Source organism: Bos indicus, chromosome 18 (assembly GCF_029378745.1).
Source record: "Bos indicus isolate NIAB-ARS_2022 breed Sahiwal x Tharparkar chromosome 18, NIAB-ARS_B.indTharparkar_mat_pri_1.0, whole genome shotgun sequence".
Taxonomy (NCBI): Eukaryota; Metazoa; Chordata; class Mammalia; order Artiodactyla; family Bovidae; genus Bos; species Bos indicus.
The window spans coordinates 62,866,398-62,890,017 of record NC_091777.1 but is presented as its reverse complement, the minus strand read 5'-3'; the positions used below and the strand labels follow the sequence as shown (position 1 = coordinate 62,890,017).

At 54.4% G+C, this 23,620-nt stretch overlaps 1 protein-coding gene across 2 annotated transcripts; it reads left to right on the top strand.

The window, feature by feature from the left end:
• The first annotated feature begins 547 nt into the window (after positions 1–547).
• On the top strand, positions 548–23,448 carry BRSK1 (BR serine/threonine kinase 1). Of its 2 annotated transcripts, XM_019980070.2 has the most exons (19): positions 548–1,034; positions 2,516–2,610; positions 2,702–2,787; positions 5,424–5,564; positions 8,915–9,031; positions 9,110–9,143; positions 9,235–9,303; positions 10,807–10,953; positions 13,090–13,121; positions 13,402–13,572; positions 15,010–15,107; positions 15,325–15,484; positions 15,689–15,749; positions 16,224–16,590; positions 17,064–17,112; positions 17,205–17,328; positions 18,042–18,240; positions 21,720–21,809; positions 23,156–23,448. In XM_019980070.2, exons 1-19 carry the CDS (start codon positions 899–901, stop codon positions 23,311–23,313), a joined length of 2,334 nt encoding a protein of 777 aa, XP_019835629.2. In that variant the 5' UTR covers positions 548–898; the 3' UTR covers positions 23,314–23,448. The 2 variants fall into 2 exon arrangements, with proteins under 2 accessions (XP_019835629.2, XP_019835630.2); XM_019980071.2 differs by lacking the exon at positions 548–1,034 and having other exon boundaries at positions 2,702–2,791.
• The last annotated feature ends 172 nt before the right edge of the window (positions 23,449–23,620 follow it).

Sequence of the window (23,620 nt, the reverse complement as noted above, 5' to 3'; positions counted from 1 at the left end):
TGTCTCTTCACCTCTCTTTCCCTTCCCCTATCTCTCTCCATTTCTATCTCTGATTTTCTTCATCCCTCTGTCTCTCCCAGGCAGCTTCTCCCCTCTCCTCCGTCTCCCTGTCTCTCTGCTCCCCCTGGTCTCTCCTGTCTCTGCCCGCCTGCGCGGTCCCCCGTCTCCCTCTCCCTGTCCGGCCCCAGCCCCGGTTCTGGCGGTCCCCGTCTCCCGTGCCGTCTGTCTCCTTCCCCCACTCGTGTCAGGCTCCGTCTCCCTTTGTGTCGCCCCGGCTCTGCCCCTCCTGTGTGCCCCACTCGTCTGCCTCCATGGTCCCTCCTGCATCCTTCCGTCGCTCCCAGCATCCTCCCACCGCGTCTCCGCGGCTCCGGCGCCCAGGCCCGCCCCCTGCCCCCGCTCCCCCTCCCCCTCCGAAAGGGTTAACTTTGGGGAAGGGCCCGGAGTCCCCGGATGGTGATGTCAGCGTGCCGGAGAGAAAGGACGAGGTGGCGGGGGGAGGCGGAGAGGAGGAGGAGGCGGAGGAGAGAGGGCGCGTGGGGGGGCGGGGGGGACCTCGGCCTGCAGCATCCGCTGGCCCGCACCTCAGACCCCCCCGGCGGGGGGAGGCGCAGGAAGCGGGGGACCGGCCAGAAACGGGCTGGGGAGGGGGGGCCGCGCAGCCCCCCCGGGCCATGCTGACTCCCGGGGCCTGACCCCCCCGGGCCAGCCCCCCCTCCCCCAACTCAGAGGCCCGCCGACCGGGGGGGCCCAGCCTAGCCCCCTGGGGACCCCCGGAGAGGTGGGGGGCAGCCGGGGGGGCCGGGACGGAGCGGCCGCCGGCCCCCACCGGAGGGACGGGGCGACTGGCCGCAGGGGGGGCGGCCGGGGGGCCGGTCGGGCCGGGACCAAGGGCATCATGTCGTCCGGGGGCAAGGATGGGGGCGGGGGCTCCCCCGCCTACCACCTCCCACACCCACACCCACACCCACCCCAGCACGCCCAATATGTGGGCCCCTATCGGCTGGAGAAGACGCTGGGCAAAGGACAGACAGGTGAGCCAAGGGAGGGGGCACCCGGTGTGGGGGCGAGAGGGGATGGGGGCAGAGAGCGGGGCTCCCGGGCCCCCGAGTCCCTCTCAGAGAAGGGACTCGGGGTCCAGACTGCCGGGTCTCCAGGCTGAGGGGGTGAGGGCTCGGACTCTGGGATCCCGACTCCTGGGAGAGGTGTAGGGCCCAAAGTCTCCCCCTCTTTGGGGGCAGAGGTTGGAGGGTCCGGCCCCAGCGTGGGCAAGGGACCTTGGCCTGCAGCCAGGGTCCCGGCCGCCGGGAGCCCAGGTCCTTGGCGCAGTACAGCCGCAGGCTGGGGTGAGGTGCCGGCATGGGGGTGCGCCTCCCGAAGTGGCATCTCTCCGCACTGTCCTCTGGCCGCAGAGGGCCTCTGTTGGGGTGACAGGGGCACTGAGGCTGGGGCGATGGGGTCTCCAGCATCCTGCCCTTTCTCCAGCATGCTGGCTCGGAGTGGGGACGGGGAGTGGAGAGGTGGAAAGGTGGACGAAGGAGGCAAATCCCTCAGGGGTGGCTGTGGACTCGGGGCGGGGGGGTGGGGGGGTGCGGTCATCTTCTGTTGTTGCTTAACCTCCTTAACCTCTTTTCTGCCAGGTGGGCGGTGGGTGGGTGTAAGACAGGAGCTGAACACCTGAGTTCTGGGCCAGAGCTTCAGGGATCAGGGGCCAGGCCTGGGGGAGGGTCAGACTCCGAATCCCAGAGCGAAAAGTGTGAAGGTGTTGCTGACCTCAGTTCCTGAGTTTTGGGGGAGGAAGGGGCCATGAGCATGGACTTGAGGGCTTGAGGGAGAAGGGGCTGGGGGCTCGGACTCCTTGGTCTGAAGGTGGAGGGGGCTGGGGGCCTGCATTCCTGGGTTTAGGGCTTAACCTTGGGGAGTGGGCATACCCTTGGGATGTGCATGCTCCCAGCTGCAGCTGCTGTTTTTAAAAGATCAAAGACAGGGCTTGAGAGGTCCGGGTTTGAGAGGAGGTGGAGGAGGATTGTCTGGGAAGGGGGCAATCACAAGATTATATTCCTTGGGAGACATGGTGTCTCCAGAAGATTAAAGGGCAGAGAACTCAAGGAAGTGATGGGCTGAGAGAGAGAGAGAGAGGTTTGTCTGAAGGAGGTAGACTGGAGGACACAAAACTATGGAGACCCAGCAAGGCAAGACGGTGTGGAGAGGTGAACTCGAAGGGCACACGGGAAGGACCGAGAGTCCAGGGTGGCTGTGGAGGTAGGGGGAGGCAGATAAGTGGATGGCAACCAGAAGGGACAGAATTGGACAACAGGGAGTGGAAAGAGAGTTGTGTCTGGCAGGAATGGCTGCTGTCAGTCCCCAGGAGTTCAGGTCAGGGTGATTCAGGCCACCGTGAAACAAGCCAGGAGGGGAAGAAGGAGGAAGCAGGTTGGCAAGACGGGGCTTAGGAGCCAGAGGTGAGGAGACTGCACTGGGAATACTCCCCACATTTTCCGTCCCATTCCCCCAGGTCTGGTTAAACTCGGGGTCCACTGCATCACAGGCCAGAAGGTGGCCATCAAGATCGTGAACCGGGAGAAGCTGTCTGAGTCGGTGCTGATGAAGGTGTGTCTGTGAGCTGGGGGAGAGGGGACCCTTTGGGGCTGGGGACAGGGAGGGAGGCAAGGCTGACCGCCCGCTGTTCCTTTTCCCCCAGGTGGAGCGGGAGATAGCCATCCTGAAGCTCATCGAGCACCCACATGTCCTCAAACTCCACGACGTCTACGAGAACAAGAAATATTTGTAGGTATTTATAGACACCCAGCCCTCCATGCATCCTCCCCAAGTTCCCAGGGTGGGATGTTTCCAGAATCAAGGCCTGGAGGGGCCAGGGGAAACTTAAGCTCTCTTGGCCGGGCCACTGAAAGTCCAGTCCCATCCCTACTGCGCAAGGACAACCCCCCTTCACACACTCATAATCCTCCATGTTCCCATGCTGACCTGGTCTGACGCTCTGGGCCGATTGTACCCTGACAGCAGGGCAGCTAAGCCTGAGCCGTCCCTGTGCCTGATGGGGGACAAGGCTGATCCTCCCCCTTCCTCTCCAGTCCCCGTCCATCGCCCTGCTGTGCTGTGGGGAACACTCTGTACTACATAATCTGGGTGCCCTCAGCCAGACCTGATTTGTTAAGGGCAGATCGCCCTGCCCTTCCCATGTGCTAGGGCAATGGGGCTTAGCAAAGCCCCAGGCTCAATGAATCTTGCCTCTTCCCAAACCCTTCCTCTGCAGCACTGGAGGCTCCTTTCCTCCCGCAGCATAACTCTGGGTGCTATGACTGGACACCCCAACAATGGGTCTGCTCAGGAGTTCTGAGTCTGTATCTGGAAGTCGATTACCCCCCTTAGGTTGGGGGTGGGGTCCAGCTGTCCCAGCTCCAGACAACAGGCCTTTGTCTGGACTCTGGTGACCCAGGGGACAGCTGGACTGGGCAGCAGGAGAGGGGACACCCCCGCTGCTGGACCTCGCAGTCCCCAGTTTGAACTGACTCCAGCACCCATCAGAGGCTGGATTTCCCCAGGAAGGAAGCTGCCCTGGCCCCAGGGGCTCATGGGATTTGTAGTCCTCAGGCTTCCCCAGGTGTGGCGGCGGGGAGGGGCCATTGTTGCCAATTGGTGGAGCTGTCACTCTCACTCCACCATCCTTGTGGGGAGGAGGGCCTGTGGCACTTCGTGTCTCACAGAGGAACCTCAGCCTTCCACTGAGCTCATAGAAATTGAGCTTTTGTTTTCCTGAGGCTGATGGGAATTAGATGTTTAGCCTCCCAGAGCCTGATGGGATTTGGAGTCTTTAAAATCCAGGTGGCTGATGGGAATTAGGAGTCTCCATGTCCCAGAGCCTTATGGGAGTTGGGAGTTTTTAACCTCTCAGGACCTGAAGGAAGTTGTAGTCTCTTACTTAAGGGAAGTTGACTTAGACTGGTGCACAAGCCAATCTTTTCTTGCCAACAATTAAAGAGAATTCTAGTTTCTTCATCTCAGAGACTTATGGGAATAAGAGGCTTCCCTTCCCAGGGGCTAATGGGAGTAGGTGGAGGTGGCGTGGTCCTTATTGCCTAAAGTCCTGTGAGAATTGGGGGGATCTCTTTCTTCCAAGTGCTAATGAAGTTGCCTTATCTCCGGAAACAACAGGGAGTCAAAGTATTAATACTCTTGAAGTTGTCATGGGAATCTGTGCTGCCAGGGGGCTGATGGGAATTGAATTTTGACTTCCCGGAGGCTGATGAGACTGTTTCTTTCTCTCAAGGACTGATGGGAATTGGAGTCTTTACTTCCCAGGGGCTGATGGGAGTTGTAGTCTGTACCTCACAGATGTTGACCCTTGAATTGGTACACATTGTAAGTGTCATCAGAGAAGGCAATGGCACCCCACTCCAGTACTCTTGCCTAGAAAATCCCATGGACGGAGGAGCCTGGTGGGCTGCAGTCCATGGGGTCGCTGAGGGTCGCACACGACTAAGCAACTTTACTTTCACTTTTCACTTGCATGCATTGGAGAAGGAAATGGCAACCCACTCCAGTGTTCTTGCCTGGAGAATCCCAGGTACGGGGGAGCCTGGTGGGCTGCCGTCTCTGGGGTTGCACAGAGTCGGACACGACTGAATGACTTAGCAGCAGTAGCAGCAGCAGCAAGTGTCATTGCCCAAGAATAGATTAGAATTCGATTATCTGCCTCCCAGACACTAATGAAAATGAGAACTTTGGCTTCCCAGAAAGTGAAAGTGAAGTCGTTCAGTCGTGTCCGACTCTTTGGGACCCCATAGACTGTAGCCTACCAGGCTCCTCCGTCCATGGGATTTTCCAGGCAAGAGTACTGGAGTGGGTTGCCATTTCCTTCTCCAGAGTATCTTCCTGACCCAGGGATCGAACCCGGGTCTCCCACATTGTAGGCAGACACTTTACCGTCTGAGCCACCAGGGAAGCCTCCTTATACCTATATCTTAACACAAATATGGTGGGAATGATAGGAAATAAAACTCTATCAGTTCTCCTAATGCACTTTAAAACATCAAAATTATTTTTATTCACAATTCATACTATTGCAGGATGGCAAGTAGGTGTGAAAACGGGGCTTTATTTCCTGGGGGCCTCTGAGAATTGGGATCTCTGACCTCCAGGTGCTAATGGAATTGCCTCATCTCCTGAGGAAAACTAGTCAGAGTGTTGACCTCTGAAGTTGACAGGGCTAATGGGAATTGAGTTTCTGCTTCCCAGAGGCTAATAGAAATTGGAGCCTCCTCCTCCCGGGGACTCATGGGAATTGGGATCTTCTTCCTCCAGGGCCAATGGCATTGAGGGCTTGTACTTTTGGAAGAAGGAGGTCAGGCTCTTTGGTCCTCCACATGCCCCTTCCAGCCCTCTGCCCCCTCCATGTCCCCCAGGTACCTAGTTCTGGAGCACGTGTCTGGAGGTGAGCTGTTCGACTACCTGGTGAAGAAGGGGAGATTGACCCCCAAGGAGGCCCGGAAGTTCTTCCGCCAGATCGTGTCAGCACTGGACTTCTGCCACAGCTACTCCATCTGGTGAGGGGGCAGCTTGAGGGGAGGCTGGGACAAGCACTACCCAGAAGGCAGGCCCTTGGGAGCCTGTAGCAGAATGACTGGAAGCTAGAGTGCTGCAGCCCGCTTTTCCAAAATTGAGATATAGGTCACACGTCATAGGGAATTCCCTGGCGGTCCAGTGGTTAGGACCCCATGCTTCCACTGCAGGGGGCACAGGTTCGATCCCTGGTCAGGGAATTAAGATAATGCAAGCTGCGCTGTGTGGCAAAAAACCGAAAGAAACAAACAAAACTTCCTACAGCATGAAATCCACCCTTCAGAGCGTACAGTCGGTAGTTTTGAGTATATTGCAATGATGTGCATCACTACTATGTAATTTTAGAGCATTTCATCAGCCCAAAAATCATTACCCTGTACCCATTAAGCGGTCACCTCCCCCCATCCCCAGCCTTGGGTAACCACTGGTCTACTTTCTGTCTCGGTGAATTTACCTATTCTGGACATTTCCTATCAACGTGGTCTTTTGTGGCAGGCTTCCTTCACTTAGCAAAATGTTTTCAAGGTTCATCCATGATGTAGTATGGATCAGTACCCCATTCCTTTTCACTACTGAGTAATATTCCATGTTATGGCTCTGCCATATTTTGCTTATCCATTTACCAGTTGGTGAACCTTTTGGTCGTTTCTTCTTTTTGGCTATAATGAATACTGGGGACATATGAATATTTGCATACCAGTTCTGGTCTGTGACCTGTGTTTTCAATTCTCCTGAGTATATACCTAGGACCAGAATTGTTGGGTAGGGCTTCCAAGGTGGCTCAATGGTATAGAATCAGCCTGCTAAGCAGGAGATGCAGGTTCAATCCCTGAGTTGGGAAGATCCCTTGAAAAGGAAATGGCAACCCACTCCAGTATTCTTGCCTGGAAAATCCCATGGGCAGAGGAGCCTGTCAGGATACAATCCATGGGGTCATAAAAGAGTTGGATACAACTTAGCGACTAAACAACAACAACAGAATTGTTGGGTCATATGGGTTGGCTGCCGTCTATGGGGTCGCACAGAGTCGGACACGACTGAAGCGACTTAGCAGCAGCAGCAGCAGCAGCAGCATGGGAACTCTATATTTAGCCTTTTAAAGAAGTGCCAAAAAATAAATAAAGAAATGCCAGCCCATTTTCCAAAGCAGCTGTGTCATTCAGCATCCCCACCAGCAGTCTCAGAGGGTTCCAATCTCTTGCCAACACTTGTTATTATCTGACTTTTTGATTCTACATCCTAGTGGGTATGAAGTAGTATCTCACTGTGGTTTTGATGTGCATTTCCCTGATGGCTAATGATGTTGCGCATCCTTTCATGTGCTTATTGGCCATTTGTATGTCTTCCTTGGAGAAATGTCTGTTCAAATCCTTTGCCCATTTTTAATTGAGTTATTTATCTTTCTATTATTGAGCTGTAAGAGTTCTTTATTCCAGGAATGAGGGATGACTCTAGGAATAACTCCCAAGAGTTACTTATTCTAAGAACAAATCTTTTTATCAAATGCATTACTTTTTTCAAGTAATTTCTCCCAGTTTGTGACATGCTTTTGCATTTTTATAGCAATATCTTATGAAAAGGAAAGGTTTCACATTTTGATGAAGCCAGTTTGTTGGGGTTTTTTTTTCCTTTTACAATTCATGCTTTTTTTGTCCTATTTAAGAAATATTTGCCCAAGGACTTCCCTGGCAGTCCAGTGGTTAAAACTCTGTGTTTCCACTGCAGGGCACACGGGATAGATCCCTTCTTGGGAAACTAAGATCCACATGCCATGGGTTGTGGCCAAAAAAAAAAAAAAGAAGTATTTGCCTAGCTCAAAGTCATAAGGTTTCCTCCGATGTATTCTTCTAGAAGTTGTGTAGTTCTAGCTCTTGCATTTAGGCTTGAGGTCCATTTCAAATTAATTTTTGTATATGGTGGAGGGTAAAGGCTGAGGGTCATTTTTTTTTTTTGCATAAGGATGTCCATAAGAAAAGATCTTCCTTTCCTCATTGAATTGCTTTCAGCTCTCAAAACAAGATATTCAATATGCAGCATTTTAATGATTAATTAAGGTGCAAAATAGATGCCTCCAGGTCATCTTTCAGCCTCATTTGTTTGCATACCTCCCTCTCTGGGATAGGGGATTGGAGATGGGGTGAGGATCAGGCTGAGGGGGTTAAGACCTAGGACCAAAGCTTGGTGATGAAAAGGCAGCCCATTTAAATTGTCAACACCTCCCTATTGACAAGTGTCAGGACTCTGACATTAAAGACACTGGCCTCCAGGGGGCGAGAGTCAACAGATTTATGAAGTCTAACCCAGTTAAGGACCGCTTCCATCAGAAACTATAAAACCTCTGCCCACCTCCCCGGGGACATCATTAACCCTTATATCCTGAGGAGTTTGTCCCAGAGTAGGGGGTGAGCGGGGGGGTGAAGGAGGAAGCAATGATGGGTTTTAGTTGACAGTATTTTTTTTTTAATTATTCAGTATTGAAATATTTGATTTTTGTTTTGTTTTTGGCTGGGCCATGTGGCATCTTAGTTCCCTGATGGGGGAATTCAACCCCTGTTCCCTGCAGTGGAAGCCGAGAGTCCTAACCACTGGACCACCAGGGAATTTCCTGAAATATTTGAATTTTTCAAAAAATGTTATTTATTTTTGGCTGTGCGGGGTCTTTGTGGCCGCACGGGCTTTTTCCCTGGTTGTGTCATGCAGGGGCTCCTCTCTAGTTGTGGTGGGAGAGCTTCTCACTGCAGTGGCTCCTCGTGCTGTGGAGCCCGGGCTCCAGAGCGTGCTGGCTTCAGTAGCTGCCCCTCTTGGCTCTAAAGCTCAGGCTCCACAGCTGTGGCCCAGGGGCTTAGTTGCTCCGCAGCACATGGGATCTTCCTGGATCGGAGATCGGACTCCAGTCTCCTGTGTTGGCAGAGATTCTTTACCACTGAGCCACCAGGGAAGCCCTGAGATATTTGAATATTTTAAGAACCAGCTCAGTACCAGACCTGCTTACCTCAAAAAAAGATCACTTCGCACATATTCAAATATCTGTGGATAAAATGATACACTGTCTGGAGGTCTCCTGCAAAATCGTCCAGTGGGGGAAGGAGAGCGTATGTAGGGGTAGACATGAGAGAAGATGAGCCTCGAGCTGATAACGCGTGAAGCTAGTGGGTGGGTGCATGGGGCTTTGTATATTCTTGTCTCTGCTTTGGGGCGTGTTTGCAAAGGTCCCTAACTAGAAGTTGCCAGACACGATCCCCCTCTGAGAGACAGTGAATGAGGGTGGGGTGGGGGGTTGGTCCTCAGACTCTGGGAAGAGGGCGGAGGCCTGAGCCCCACCATCCTGTCTCAGCCACAGAGACCTGAAGCCCGAGAACCTGCTTCTGGATGAGAAAAACAACATCCGCATTGCAGACTTCGGCATGGCGTCCCTGCAAGTGGGGGACAGCCTTCTGGAGACCAGCTGTGGGTAAGTGGGGGCCCGCCACCTGCGCCCCAGGGAGCGGGTAGAAGCCCGCCAGAGGTTCACACCCCCTCTGTCCCTCAGGTCCCCCCACTATGCGTGCCCAGAGGTGATTAAGGTGAGCGAAGGGCAGGCAGAGGGGGAGAGGAGCGGGCGGGGGTCGGGGGCCTGGGAGAGGTGAGCATCAGAGCCGGCCCTTCTCCTCCCAGGGCGAGAAGTACGACGGCCGCCGGGCTGACATGTGGAGCTGCGGAGTCATCCTCTTCGCCCTGCTCGTGGTAAGGCCGTCATTGCCTCTCCCCGCCCCATTTCTAGAACAGTCCTCTGCCTGCTGGAAACAGAGAACATCTACTTCCACCCTCAACTCAGGGGTTGTCTCCCAGATATTTAACTGGTACCAGGAACATGTGTGGTGTGGTATTTACCAGTAGGGCAAAATCCCGGGGGCGCCCCTCTCTGTGCCCGGAGCTAACCATCCGGTCACAGAACCGTGAGAAAGTCTGGAGGGTCCCCTGGGAAGGGATGGCGCGGCCAGGAGGATGTGGAGCACTCGGGCGAGCAGCTGCTTACTAACTGATCCTAGGGTGTTACAATATCGTAGTGATTAATAGGGGCTTCCCTGGTGGTTCAGTGGTCAAGAATCCGCCTGCCACTGCAAGAGACACAGGTTCGATCCCTGGTCCAGGAAGATTCCCCTGGAGAAGGAAATGGCTACCCACTCCAGTATTCTTGCCTGGGAAATCCCATGGACAGAGGAGCCTGGCGGACTACACTCCATGGAGTCGCAAAGAGTCAGACATGACAGAGACTGAACAACAAGTGGGTTAATAGAACCAAACTGGGGAACATGAGCTCTGACCACAGGGCCTTTGCACCTACTGCCTTGTCCCTGCGAGCCCTGTTGCTCACCTGGTTAACACTAGAGTTCTTGTAGCTCTCAGCTCAGTCTTCGCCCTTCCAGGAAGCCTCCCCAGGGCCCCCTCCCTCCCGCCATGAGGTCAGATTTCCCAGTGGGAGGCCGTCTACTCCCCGGAGGTTAACAGAGTTGTCATTGTGTGTGTAAGTCCTTGAAGGGTGTCTCTCTATGCTCGCCTCACCTCTTCCAGGCACTGGATTTAGGGCCCCCATCCCGAAAACCTGGAGGAGTTCACCTCCAGATCCTCAATGAATTACATCTGCAGAGATGTAATTGTAAACAGGGTCACATTCTGAGGTTCCAGGTAGACAGGAATTCTGGGGGACACCACTCAACTTGCTACACCCCCAGATTCCCACAGCCCTCTCTCGGTCTGGTCTGCCTAGTCCAGCCCAGTGTCACCTCAGGCACCCGGTCACTGTAGGGCTGTTTGCTCCGTCACCAGCCTCTCCCACTCCGGGGTGTGAGCTGCAGGCAGTCAAGGGCTTGCTTTGTTCACCACTGGCTCCCAGACGCGTAATGGAGACTCGGTCTTTGTTGAGTGAATGATTACCTACCCCTCTCTAACCTGGGGAGAAGCATGTTTTTAAAGGACAGGCTCCAAGCTCCAGCCCCAGCCTTTTAGGTTCTGGACACACTGCCCATTGCCAAATCACTGCTCTGCCACTTCAGAGCCAGGTCGTCTTGTGCAAATGGCTGGATGCCTCCGTGCCTCAGCTTCCCCATCTGTAAAGTGGAGACAGCCCCAGCTCCCCCTCTCCCAGGGCTTGTGGCGAGGCCTGTGTCACTGCGTGTGAAGCGCTTAGGCACTCGTCTGGTACATGCTGAGCTCTGTGTGTAAGGGGTCCCGTCATTCCTCATGCAGGGGGCTCTACCCTTCGACGATGACAACCTCCGCCAGCTGCTGGAGAAGGTGAAACGGGGCGTCTTCCACATGCCCCACTTCATCCCTCCAGACTGCCAGAGCCTGCTGCGGGGGATGATCGAAGTGGAGCCCGAGAAAAGGCTCAGCGTGAGTTGGGGGACGGGCATGGAGGGATGGTGGGAGGTGGGGACAGAGTCCCCGGGGCAGTCATGGGGACAGGTTTCCAGGACCCGTCCCTCCGTCCCCGAGGCGACAGCTGGGAGCGGGGTTGCTGGCTGAGCCCCATCCTGGGTCCTGCCCACCTGCCACTCCAGACGGGGAGGAGGAAACACCACACACAACATGCACACACCACACCACACCACACCACACACATAAACGCGAGAGTATGCATGTGCATAGTGGACACACACCACACACACACACACACACCACACCAGACACACACCACACCACCCACCCACCCCCACACACACACACACACAGACACACACACAAACATGACAGGACACATGTGCATAGTAGACAGCCACACCACACCACACACACACACACACAAACATGAGAGGACCCATGCATAGTGGGCACACACACCACACCAGACACACACACATACCACATGCACACACAGACACACAAACATGAGAGGATACATGTGCATAGTAGAGATACACCACACCACACCACACATACACATAAACACGAGAGGACATGTGCATAGTGGACACACACACCACACCAGACACACAGAGACACACATACCACATCACACCACACACACACAAACGTGAGAGGACACATGCATAGTGGACACACAAACCACACCAGACACACAGAGACACACATATCACATCACACCACACACACACAAACGTGAGAGGACACGTGCATAGTGGACACACACACCACACACACACACACAGACACACACACAAACATGAGAGGACGCATGTGCATAGTGGACACACAACCACACCACACACACCCCACACCAGACACACAAACACACCACACCACACCACACACACACAAATGCTGGAGGACGCATACATAGTGGACATACACCACACCACACACACAGAAACACAAACATGAGAGGACGCATGTGCATAGTAGACACACCACACACACACACACAGACACACACACAAACAGGAGAGGACGCATGTGCATAGTGGACACACAACCACACCACACACACACCACACCACACACACACCATACCACACACACAAACACACCACACCACACCACACACACACAAATGCTAGAGGACGCGTACATAGTGGACATACACCACACCACACACACACACACACACAGACACACAAACATGAGAGGACGCATGTGCATAGTAGACACACCACATACACAACACACACACAGATACACACACAAACATGAGAGGACGCATGTGCATAGTGGACACACACCACACACACACCGCACCAGACACACAAACACACCACACACCACACACACACAAACGCGAGAGGATGCGTACATAGTGGACATACACCACACCACACCACACACACACACACACACCACACCACACACACACACAGACACACAAACATGAGAGGACGCATGTGCATAGTAGATACACCACACATACATACACACACACACACAGACACACACACAAACATGAGAGGACGCATGTGCATAGTAGACACACCACACACACATACACACACACACACAAACGTGAGAGGACGTACGTGCATAGTGGACACACACATCACACCACACCACACACCACACCACACACACACACACAGACACACACACAAACATGAGAGGACGCATGTGCATAGCGGACACACAACCACATCACACCACACACACACAGACAAATGCAAGAGGACGCATGTGCATAGTGGACACACACAGACACACATCCGGGGGGCCGCATGTGCATACTGGACAAACACACTGACACTCTCACATACCCCACACCAAAAAAAAAAAAAAAACCACACACCACCGCCAACCTGGGAGGGCGCATGCGCTTAATGGCCCTTGCAAGGTGGGGTGGCGCGTGGGCAGGATGCCACTGCGCATGCGAGAGATGTAGCCAGGCATTCCCCCCGACCGCCCTCCGCAATAGTCAGGCTGTGCCGCGAGCCGCCACTAGGGGGAGACATGAGCCGGCGTGCTGCCTGCCCTTTGCGGGGCGCGTTAGGGACCCCCCCAACGCCACCTAGGCAACTTTAATTGCGCACCTGCTGTGTTCAAGCGACCTCACTTCTGCTTCTCTACCAACCACGCCCCTCACAGCTGGAGCAAATTCAGAAACACCCCTGGTACCTGTGAGTATGGGGGAACTGGACACCTGGGTCCTAGGGGGAAGGAGAGGACCCCAAATATCAAGGGCCCCCAAAGTAGGAGAGCCCGCTAGGGAGCGGGGTGCCAAGGGTCCTGAATGAGGAGGGGCTGGGGGTCTGGACTTCTGGATCTGAGGTGGAGGTGTGCTGGGGCCCTGACTCTGGGGTTCCCCATAAAGGAGCAGGCTGGGACGGGGGACCCCGGAGCCTCCGCTTTAGGAGACATAGGAGATGCCCGGTTCCCTACGATTCTTCTCCTCCCCAGGGGCGGGAAACACGAGCCGGATCCGTGCCTGGAGCCAGCCCCGGGCCGCCGCGTGGCCATGCGGAGCCTGCCATCAAATGGAGAGCTGGACCCAGATGTCCTGGAGAGCATGGCGTCACTGGGCTGCTTCAGGGACCGTGAGCGGCTGCACCGGGAGCTGCGCAGTGAGGAGTAAGACCCCCCCCCCAATCCTGACAGACACCCTGGTCATGTGGGGTGAGGGGGTCCCCCCACAGCCTGCCGGGTGCCCACAGACAAAGACCCTCTTGGGGAGGCCTGGCCACTAGAAGGGGCATGGAGCTGTTCCGGGGGAACCAGGCAGAGGTGGGTGGTAGGGCCAGTGGGGAGAAGAAAGGATGCTGAAAGCTGAATAGATGCTGAGGAGGACTCAGTACCTCACACAGTGCTTACATATAGCAAGTGCTCAGATGTTCAAGTGAAAGTGTTAGTTGTTCAGTGGTGTCCGACCCTTTGCCACCACATGGACTAGCCTGCCAGGCTCCTCTGTCCATGGGATTCTCCAGGCCAGAATATTGGCGTGGGTTGCCGTTCTCCAGGGGATCTTCCCCATCCAGATATTGAACCTGGGTGTCCTGCATTGCTGGCAGATGTTACTATCTGAGCCACATTCAGTTCAGTCGCTCAGTCGTGTCCAACTCTTTGCGACCCCATGAATTGCAGCACGCCAGGCCTCCTTGTCCATCACCAACTCCCGGAGTTCACTCAAATTCACGTCCATTGAGTTGGTGGTGCCATCCAGCCATCTCATCCTCTGTCGTCCCCTTCTCCTCCTGCCCCAAATCCCTCCCAGCATCAGAGTCTTTTCCAATGAGTCAACTCTTCGCATGAGGTGGCCAAAGTACTGGAGTTTCAGCTTTAACATCATTCCTTCCAAAGAACACCCAGGGCTGATCTCCTTTAGAATGGACTGGTTGGATCTCCTTGCAGTCCGAGGGACTCTCAAGAGTCTTCTCCAACACCACAGTTCAAAAGCATCAATTCTTCGGCGCTCAGCCTTCTTCACAGTCCAACTCTCACATCAATACATGACCACTGGAAAAACCATAGCCTTGACTAGACGGACCTTTTTTGGCAAAGTAATGTCTCTGCTTTTCAATATGTTATCTAGGTTGTTCATAACTTTCCTTCCAAGGAGTAAGCGTCTTTTAATTTCATGGCTGCAGTCACCATCTGCAGTGATTTTGGAGCCCAAAAAAATAAAGTCTGATACTGTTTCCACTGTTTCCCCATCTATTTCCCATGAAATGATGTGACCAGATGCCATGATCTTTGTTTTCTGAATGTTGAGCTTTAAGCCAGATTTTTCACTCTGCTCTTTCACTCTCATTAAGAGGCTTTTTAGTTCTCTTCACTTTCTGCCGTAAGGGTGGAGCCACATTAGCATCATTATTATATCATTGAGTAAAATGAGGCTGAGATATATACTGAGACCAAGGGACCAACCCTCTTGATACCTAGGAAAATGGAGCCATAGACAGAGAACCTGATGCACTGAGCCCCACAGAGCCACAGACACAAGGAGGGGATGAGATCATCTCTGGGACCTGACCTCTGACCCCAGTGCTCTCCTGCCCCCACCCCCCACAGGGAGAACCAAGAGAAGATGATATACTACCTGCTTTTGGATCGGAAGGAGCGGTACCCCAGCTGTGAGGATCAGGACCTGCCTCCCCGGAATGATGTTGGTGAGAAGGGCAGGCCGGGGAGTCCAGACCCCAGATTCCCCAGGGAGGGATGGAGGGGCTGCAGGCCTTGAGCTTCTAACGTTAGACTCCCTGACTTGCCCCGAGACCTTTGTCAAAGGCCCTCTCCACTCTGAGCCTCAGTTTCCCCGTCTGTACAAGTGTCATGCCCAGCTGCACCAGTGCACCCTCTGATTGGGATGATACTCTTGGCCCGCAGACCCGCCTCGGAAGCGTGTGGATTCCCCCATGCTGAGCCGTCACGGGAAGCGGCGGCCAGAGCGGAAGTCCATGGAAGTCCTGAGCATCACAGATGCTGGGGGTGGTGGCTCCCCAGTGCCCACTCGACGGGCCCTGGAGATGGCCCAGCACAGCCAGAGGTGGGAGCCCCCGCCCCTCCACTGAAATGCACAGCCCTGGGTGGAGACAGAGTTCAGGGCTCCAACGCTGTACCCACCTCAGAGGTGCTGTGTGACTGGGACAAGTCTCCTCCCCTCTCTGGGCCTCATCTCCTCATCTTGAAGGAGTGTGGAAGGGAGAAGACATCTGAGCCTTCTGAAACCCTCCCACCTGATTTTTTTCAGATCCCGTAGTGTCAGTGGAGCCTCCACTGGTCTGTCGTCCAGTCCTCTGAGCAGCCCAAGGGTAAGGCCAGGTCCCAGATGGATTAAGGGGGGTAAGGGAGTGAAGACCCTGTGGAGCAAAGCTGAAGCAGCAGAAATAATAATTCCCATGAAGTCCTGGGATATTGCCTCCTTGTCCCTGAAGAGCCAAAGATCCAAGGCCTCGTTCATATTTTAGTCCACTGACTTGACCATTTCCCACGTCAACAGGGTTGGGTTTTCAGTGTGCCTGAAGGGTCCTATTTACTCATTTAACCAAAGTTAGTTAAGCACCTATTCTGTTCTTGTCACTGCTGGGTTTACAGTCCCTGAGCATGATAGAAAAAGTCCCTGCCCCAACTTAACAGTGGGAGTAGGGGTGGGGGGTGTTGGGGAAATAATTGGACTACAAGTTCCATCATGCTTTGGGGTACACCCCTGTGTGTGTGCCCGTGGGGCTCCTAGGATGTCCTGGGAGTTGTAGTCCACTCTCTCACTCTACTCCACTGCTCTACAGAGTCCGGTCTTTTCCTTCTCGCCGGAGCCTACTGGAGATGAGGCCCGGGGTGGGGGCTCACCGACTTCTAAAACGCAGACTCTGCCTTCTCGGGGCCCCAGGGGTGGGGGCGCCGGGGAGCAGCCCCCGCCCCCTAGTGCCCGCTCCACACCCCTGCCCGGCCCCCCAGGGTCCCCGCGCTCCTCCGGGGGGACCCCTTTGCACTCGCCCCTGCACACGCCCCGGGCCAGCCCCACTGGGACCCCAGGGACAACGCCGCCCCCCAGCCCCGGCGGCGGAGTCGGAGGAGCTGCCTGGAGGAGTCGTCTCAACTCCATCCGCAACAGTTTCCTGGGCTCCCCCCGCTTTCACCGGCGCAAGATGCAGGGTATGGGGGGGTCCTTTGAGGATGAAGGGGCTGGGGACGTGGACTCCTGAGTCCTAATGTGGGGTGGGGGCTGGGGTCCAACATCTGGGTCCCCAGGAAGTACCAGGCTGGGGGCCTGGACTCCCACGACTTATGAAAAGATGCTGCTGGGAGCAGAGATTAACGTGTTGGGGAGAGGCGAGGTCGGGCCTCCAACTCTGGAGGAGGAGCTCGTTGGAAGGACACGCCCGTTCAGTGCTCCTACTCACCTTCCCATTGGCTCATGGCTAACAAGCCCCACACCCAGAAGGTGTGGCCCAACGAGGGGCCACAGCCCTGGAGAGAACGTCACGCAGCGTGCGTGCCTTTTGGGGTTTAACTGCTGGGACGTGAACAGACTCTAGGGTCTGGATTCCCTGGGTGGAGGTCCCTGCTGGTCTGTGTGATGGACACCAGGTGATGGACACATGTTGACCTTGCTCTCTCTTCCCCAGTCCCCACTGCCGAGGAGATGTCCAGTTTGACGCCAGAGTCCTCTCCAGAGTGAGTCTGACAGGGAAGGGAAGAGAGGGGATGGAGGAGCGATTCCCTTAGCCTCCTCCCAACCTACCTCCAATCCATCTGCTCCCACTCAGGCTGGCAAAACGCTCTTGGTTCGGGAACTTCATCTCCTTGGACAAAGAAGAACAAATATTCCTCGTGCTAAAGGATAAACCTCTCAGCAGCATCAAAGCGGACATTGTCCACGCCTTCCTGTCGGTGAGGGGCCTGGGTCCCCACGCACCCTGGCTTCCACAGAACTACAAATCCCAGCAGCCTGTGGGGTTCACCTCCTTAGTGCTGGCCTGAGTTCCACCTGGGCCTCATGGGATTTGTAGTTTTCTAGCCAGAGTTGGGTGTGGTCACTGTGGGGACATGGAGGCAGGTATATAGCACCCTGCAGCCTGGAAGTGAGAAATAGGAGACCGAATTACTATTCCCTGCATGTTAGCCTCCACTGAGGACTAGTGAGTTGCCATTCCCTTACCACCAGGTCAGAGATTGGCCAAGGAACTATCAATACTTTTTTAAGTGGACTCTGGGGTTGTCCACTGGGTCCTGTGGTTCTTTGCCCTAGGGGCTCAGGGGCTTAACGTTTCTGAGACAGATGTGACTTTGGGCAGGGTTTGTGGAAGAAGGAAGGAATTTGTTTAATGTGGTCCTCGGGCCTGGGGCTGGCACCAGATGTGAAAGTCCATATTAACATGGGATTCAGTAGTTGAGTTATTTTTCTGATGCTCTGTTCATAAGATACAGAAAACTACAAATCCTAGCAGGCAGTGGGGCCCCCCATTGCCTTTTCTGTTATCCTTTCCCCCTGGTGGCTCAGGGTATTGGTATTTCCTGGGCCAGAGCTGATCAAGGACTGCTTATCTGTGCCTTGGAGTCCAGTCGCTCAAATCACCCCCTCCTCTTGTCCCCGCCCCTCTCAGATCCCCAGCCTCAGTCACAGCGTGCTGTCACAGACCAGCTTCAGGGCTGAGTACAAGGCCAGCGGCGGCCCCTCCGTCTTCCAGAAGCCCGTCCGCTTCCAGGTGGACATCAGCTCCTCTGAGGGCCCAGAACCCTCCCCTAGGCGGGACAGCAGCGGTGGTGGCGGCATCTACTCCGTCACCTTCACTCTCATCTCCGGTAAGCGTCCCGGGCCGTGGCTGCCCCCAGCCGGTGTGTGGGATGCTCAAGACAGCTGAGGGCAGCAGTCCTCTAAACTTTCAGGTTATCAAAATCTGAAGAGACTAGTTTAGAGAGACATTCCCCAGACATAATTATTCCAAAAGAGTTTACTTAACGGCATTTATTTATGTCTATTTTATTTATTGAAAAGTTTCATCATATCTAGTTATTTTTCTTGCTGACAAACTTTGTAACAGGAATAATAAGATCTTATTTATCTGATTTCTAGGAAGCCTAAATACAATAATATACTTAATATTGAGGACTCTAAAAACATGTCTGTATTAATTAATGCAACAAATTTAAGCTAAATTTAGTACCAGGTATTAATGCTATACTGAATGTTTCCTAGTTCTTGCAAACCTGAAAGTCATTAGGGTTATTTTCTTTTCCCTTTCTGAGCATTTACGTAAGTGCCTATTTTCCTGTAAGCCAATACATAGAGTTCATTTACAGATTAATTCTGGCAGTAACACACATCTACAACACACGCATATAGATGCATACAGATGCACCAATAGACTCCCCATAGTTTCCATTTCAAAATTTCAGCCAATGGAGAAGGAAATGGCAACCCACTCCACTGTTCTTGCCTGGAGAATCCCAGGGACGGGAGAGCCTGGTGGGTTGCCATCTATGGGGATGCACAGAGTGGGACGCGACTGAAGTGACTTAGCAGCAGCAGCAGATCTTCATTGGTGCTCAGGACTTTTCTATTTGCAGCGAGCTGGGGCTCTTCTGTAATGGCAGTGCACTGGCTTTTCCATCCTGTGCTCTCTTGATGTAGCTCACAGGCTCTAGGGCACCCAGGCTCAGTAGTTGTGGCCCCACAGGCTTAGTTACCCTGGGGCATTTGCAGTCTTCCCAAACCAGGTCTCAAACGCACATCTTAAGCACTGGATCAAAAGGGAAAACACTCTGGAAGGAATTTGAAATAAATGACTTTTACATGAAAAAAAAAAACAAAATTTCAGCCAGGAGTCAGTTACTATAAATAAAGTAAAACCCAACAGTTACAAAAGAGGTTGGATTCAGATCACCTGTCTCCCTTTTGTTCTCTCTTTCAGAGTTACCTTGCCTTCAATTTTCAGTTTACTTTTTACTTTTTTAAAAATTACTTTTCAGTATTCATTTGCTTATTTATGTGGCTTTGTCAGGTTTTAGTTGCAACACACGGGATCCTTGTTGCTGCACGTGGACCCTGGTTGTGATGTCCTGGTTCCGACGCACATGGAATCTTAGTTCCCCGACTAGGGATCGAATCCGTGTCCTCTGCATTAGCAGGCGGACTCTTAACCACTGAAACCACTGGGGAAATCCCTCAATGAGGCATTTTTGGAATTTGGAAAACTTTGGGGGCTTCTGCATACAAATGAAAATAGGAAAACGTGATGAGAGCTCTCTAAAATTTTACAATTTAGAAGTTTTTCCAATCCGAAAGATCCAAGAAGCTCGCCCTACAAATATTTTCCCTGCTAACCTAATTTTTAAGAGGAAAAACTCTTACCACTGTTGTTTCCAGTACACCCTGCAGGCAGAGGTCCAGGAGACTGCAGGCTTTTAACTGTGTGTGAAAAATCCGTTTTAGGGTGCTGAAAAGACCTATGTTGGCCAGTTCAGGGCAGGATTTCCTTTCATTCCCAATTAAGTAGTTGCAAGCATACATAAGCCCAGCTGGTATTCCCATCAGTGGCTGTCTGTACAGGAGCTGTTTGGCCTTTGAGGCGCAATTTCCCATTATTAATTTCGTAGCCTAATTCAGACGTGAAATATGATCTAAGCAACTTTCTGAGGGCGCTGCGGCAAATCGCCTGCGCGCTGCTTCTGAATCTAGCAAGGAACTACCCTGGGTTACTTTTTTCGACGTTTTAAGTTTTCTAATTAAAAACTATTTTTGGCTGCGCTGGGTCTTTGTTGCTGCGCGTGGGCTTTGTCTGGTTGCAGGGCGTGGGGGCTGCTCTCTGCCTGCGGTCCTCCGGCGTCTCCCTGTGATGGCGTCTCGTTTTGGAGCGCAGGCTCGAGGGCTCGCGGGCCTCCGTAGTTGCGGCACAGAGGCTTAGTTGCTCCGTGGCGCGCGGGATCTCCCAGACCGGGGAACAAACGGGCCCCTGCCTAGTAAGGTGGATTCTTAAGCACTGGACCGCCGGGGAAGCCCCCAAGGCTGTTCTTGACTGCTTGTTTCTCCCAGGTCTCATACCGCCTCCCTTCCCTAATTAACAACTGCTTGAATCGGCCCCTTGAAACTCAGGGAAGGTCATGGAGGCTGAATGAAGGCTGTTTTCTATAATCAGAGAAATGGGGGACGCAGAAAGTTTTTGTGCCCAGGAGCCCCACAGGGCCCTGCTTGGTATCATTAAGAGCTGAATAACTCGGTCTCTCACTTCACTAGCAAAAGTTTCTTTTCAGACCATATAGCAACTTGTTCAATTTTGACTTTAAGTCAAATTTAACAAAAACCCAGCCACTTATGTTTCCCTGGGCCTCTTGCCCAGATGCCCAGGTCCTGCTTAGGAAATGCACTGGAGCCCCTTCAGATTTCAAGCCTTAAGTGAAAACAGTGCAAATAAAATTTTCAGGATCATCACTCAAACGGTGAGAGCTGGGTAGCAGGAGAACTCATCAGAACACCTGAGAAGTACCGAGAAACCCAGCGGGGCCTCTTAGCTTTGGTTCTGTCGGACTCCCGGTGCCCTCTGGTGGGTGCCTGTCATATCCGGCCAGCACGGCAGATGAAAAGATGAATCCGTTGATTTAAGAAAAAAATGGAGGGACTTCCCTGGCAGTCGAGTGGTTGAGAATTTGCCTGCCGGTGCACGGGACACAGGTTCGATCCCTGTTCCGGGAGGATCCCACTTGCCGCAGAGCAAGTAGGCCAGTCTGCCACAACTACTGAGCCCGTGCTCTGCAACCAAAGAAACCACTGCAGTGAGCACCACAGCTAGAGAGGGGCCCCCGCCCCCCAAAACTAGAGGGAAGGCACACACAGCAGAGAAGACCCAGTGAAGCCAAAAATAAATAAAACTTTTAAAAGAAGGAAAAAATGGAAAATGTTACTGGAGTCATACTGAGCACTATAAGCCAGGAGCAGCCGCTCAGGAAGTCTGAGAGCTGTCCTGCTCATGAGCGGTCCATGCGCCGCTATATGCGTTTGTGAGACAGAGGGCCCTACGTGAAATGGCGTGTGACTGACGGTTTGCATGATCCAGGTGCAGAGCGAGTCGTGGGTCATGGGTCATCGTCAGGATTAAGAAGCTTGCCTCCTAAGCAGGTGTGCTTAGTACAGGCGCACGACAGATACACACCAAGGAGGCAGGAGGAGGCCCGGAGCGGGGAGGAGGCCCAAACGGGCGGAGAAAATTTGTCGTGTTTGAATATTTTCCCCTCTTGCCGGAAAATATGGATCTTGCTTCATCCGTCTGTTGCCCTGCCCCTTGCAGGTCCCAGCCGCCGGTTCAAGCGGGTGGTGGAGACCATCCAGGCCCAACTGCTGAGCACACACGACCAGCCGTCTGTACAGGCCTTGGCAGGTGGGGGCACCCGTGGGGGTGGGGCAGAGGGGCACTTCCGGTGGCCAAGTGCTGCAGGGGCTTGTGTTACCTGCGAGGCTTCAGCTGCGGGGCTCCCAGGGAACCAGGCCTTCCCAAGCCTGAGAAGGCCTCGCCACGGAGGGAGGGGACCTCCAGGGGTCCCTAAGGGGACCACCGGTCCCTGTGTTGGAGGTGGTGGAGCTCCCTGCCACTGGAGGCTCCTGAGCTGTGTTCTGGAGGAGGGTGACCAGCCGTCCTGCTCTGCTGGGGACAGAGAGGTTCCCGACACCCAGGACTCTCAGTGCTAAAACCAGGACAAGGTGGTCGCTGTCTCGCAGACCCTTCTGGCCCTACTGGGCCTGGCTTTCACGAACTCGGGCCTCTCCCCGGGAGGGATCGAGGTCTGTGCTCCAAGGGGAAGGGGCTTCTCTGTGCCCTTCAGCCCTGGTTGTCGGGAGGGGACTCCCCTAGCCACCAGGGATCAAGGAGGTCGAGGTCACAAACAAACTCTGTGGTTCCAACAACATCAATTTATTATCATGCAGCCCTGGAGGTCAGAGGTCCCACACAGACGAATGGGGCTAACCCCAAGTGGCGGGCCGCCCCGATAGGCAGGTAGAGGAATTCTGCCCTGTTAGTCTGCTTCTCCAGGGTGACCATTAGCCAGGAAGGCCCCCTGAACCTCTCTAGACTGGGCTGCCAAGGAAAGGTGGCCTTGACGACCAGAGTTCCTTAAAGGGCACACCTTCAGACATGTAGGACCCACAGGGACCCAGGGTCCGAGACACGTGCCTTATAAGGGGAGTGGGGCAGTGCGGGGACCTCCGACTGAGCCCCAGAGAGGGGCAGCCCTGTGGGTTGCTCTTGGCAGCAAGACCTCCAGCAGTCAGGGTCTCTTAAGGGGTGTTCTCTGGTGCGGGACCTCAGCTCTTGTTTTGGGCCCTATGGAAACTGCTGCCTGACCACTGGGAACCAGCCTTGGCCAGGTCTGGCCAGTGGCCCAGTCTGGCCCCAGTCATGCAGGCGCCGCTGGGAGAGCCAGAACAACCTGCTGGGGGCTCCCCGAGGGTCCCGAAGGGAAGTGGGTGCTTTGGCCACAATCTGGGGCCTCGCAAAGTGCAGTAACCAGAGCCTCGGGCTGTCTCCTGAGCTGGGCCCGCCAGGACTCCCTGGGGCTTGGTCTGGTCTCCAAGGCCCCGGGCCGGAGGGCTGCGCCCGGTTGGTGCAGGGCAGGCAGGCAGGCCTCATGTGGCTGGCGTGTGTGAGCCCTGGCAGCCGCCCCCCGCCCCCTCACCACAAGAGGTTTGGCACCCCTTCCTGAGGCCAGACCACTTCCTCCCGCACAGACGAGAAGAATGGCGCCCAGACCCGGCCTGCCGGGACCCCGCCCCGAAGCCTGCAGCCCGCGCCTGGCCGCCCAGACCCGGAGCTGACCAGCTCTCCCCGCCGAGGCCCCCCTAAGGACAAGAAGCTCCTGGCCACCAACGGGAGCCCCCTGCCCTGACCCCAGGGGGCCGGGGAAGGAGGGGCGCCCCCTCCACCCCCCCTTCCCTGCCCCCCCAACTGTGAATCTGTAAATAGGCCCCAAGGCATACGTGGGGAGGGGGGAGACACGACATACCCGGCCCTGCCCTTCGGGGATGGGGCTCCGGGGGCCATGCCCAACGAGGGGGGGTTTCTGGGGGGACTGTGGGTGGGGGAGCCATTTCTATTTTATTTATTGATTAATTTATTATTTTATTTATTGATCAGTCTCTCTGCGGGGTGGGGTGGGGGAGGGACAGGGGCTGGTTGGGGTGGCTTAGCAGATC

Coding starts and splice junctions, on each gene's coding strand:
- BRSK1 (XM_019980070.2), top strand. CDS start 899: ATGTCGTCCGGGGGCAAGGATGGGGGCGGGGGCTCCCCCGCCTACCAC. Junction 9,304..10,806: donor TCCTCTTCGCCCTGCTCGTG/GTAAGGCCGTCA, acceptor TTCCTCATGCAG/GGGGCTCTACCCTTCGACGA. Junction 16,591..17,063: donor TCACCGGCGCAAGATGCAGG/GTATGGGGGGGT, acceptor TCTCTTCCCCAG/TCCCCACTGCCGAGGAGATG.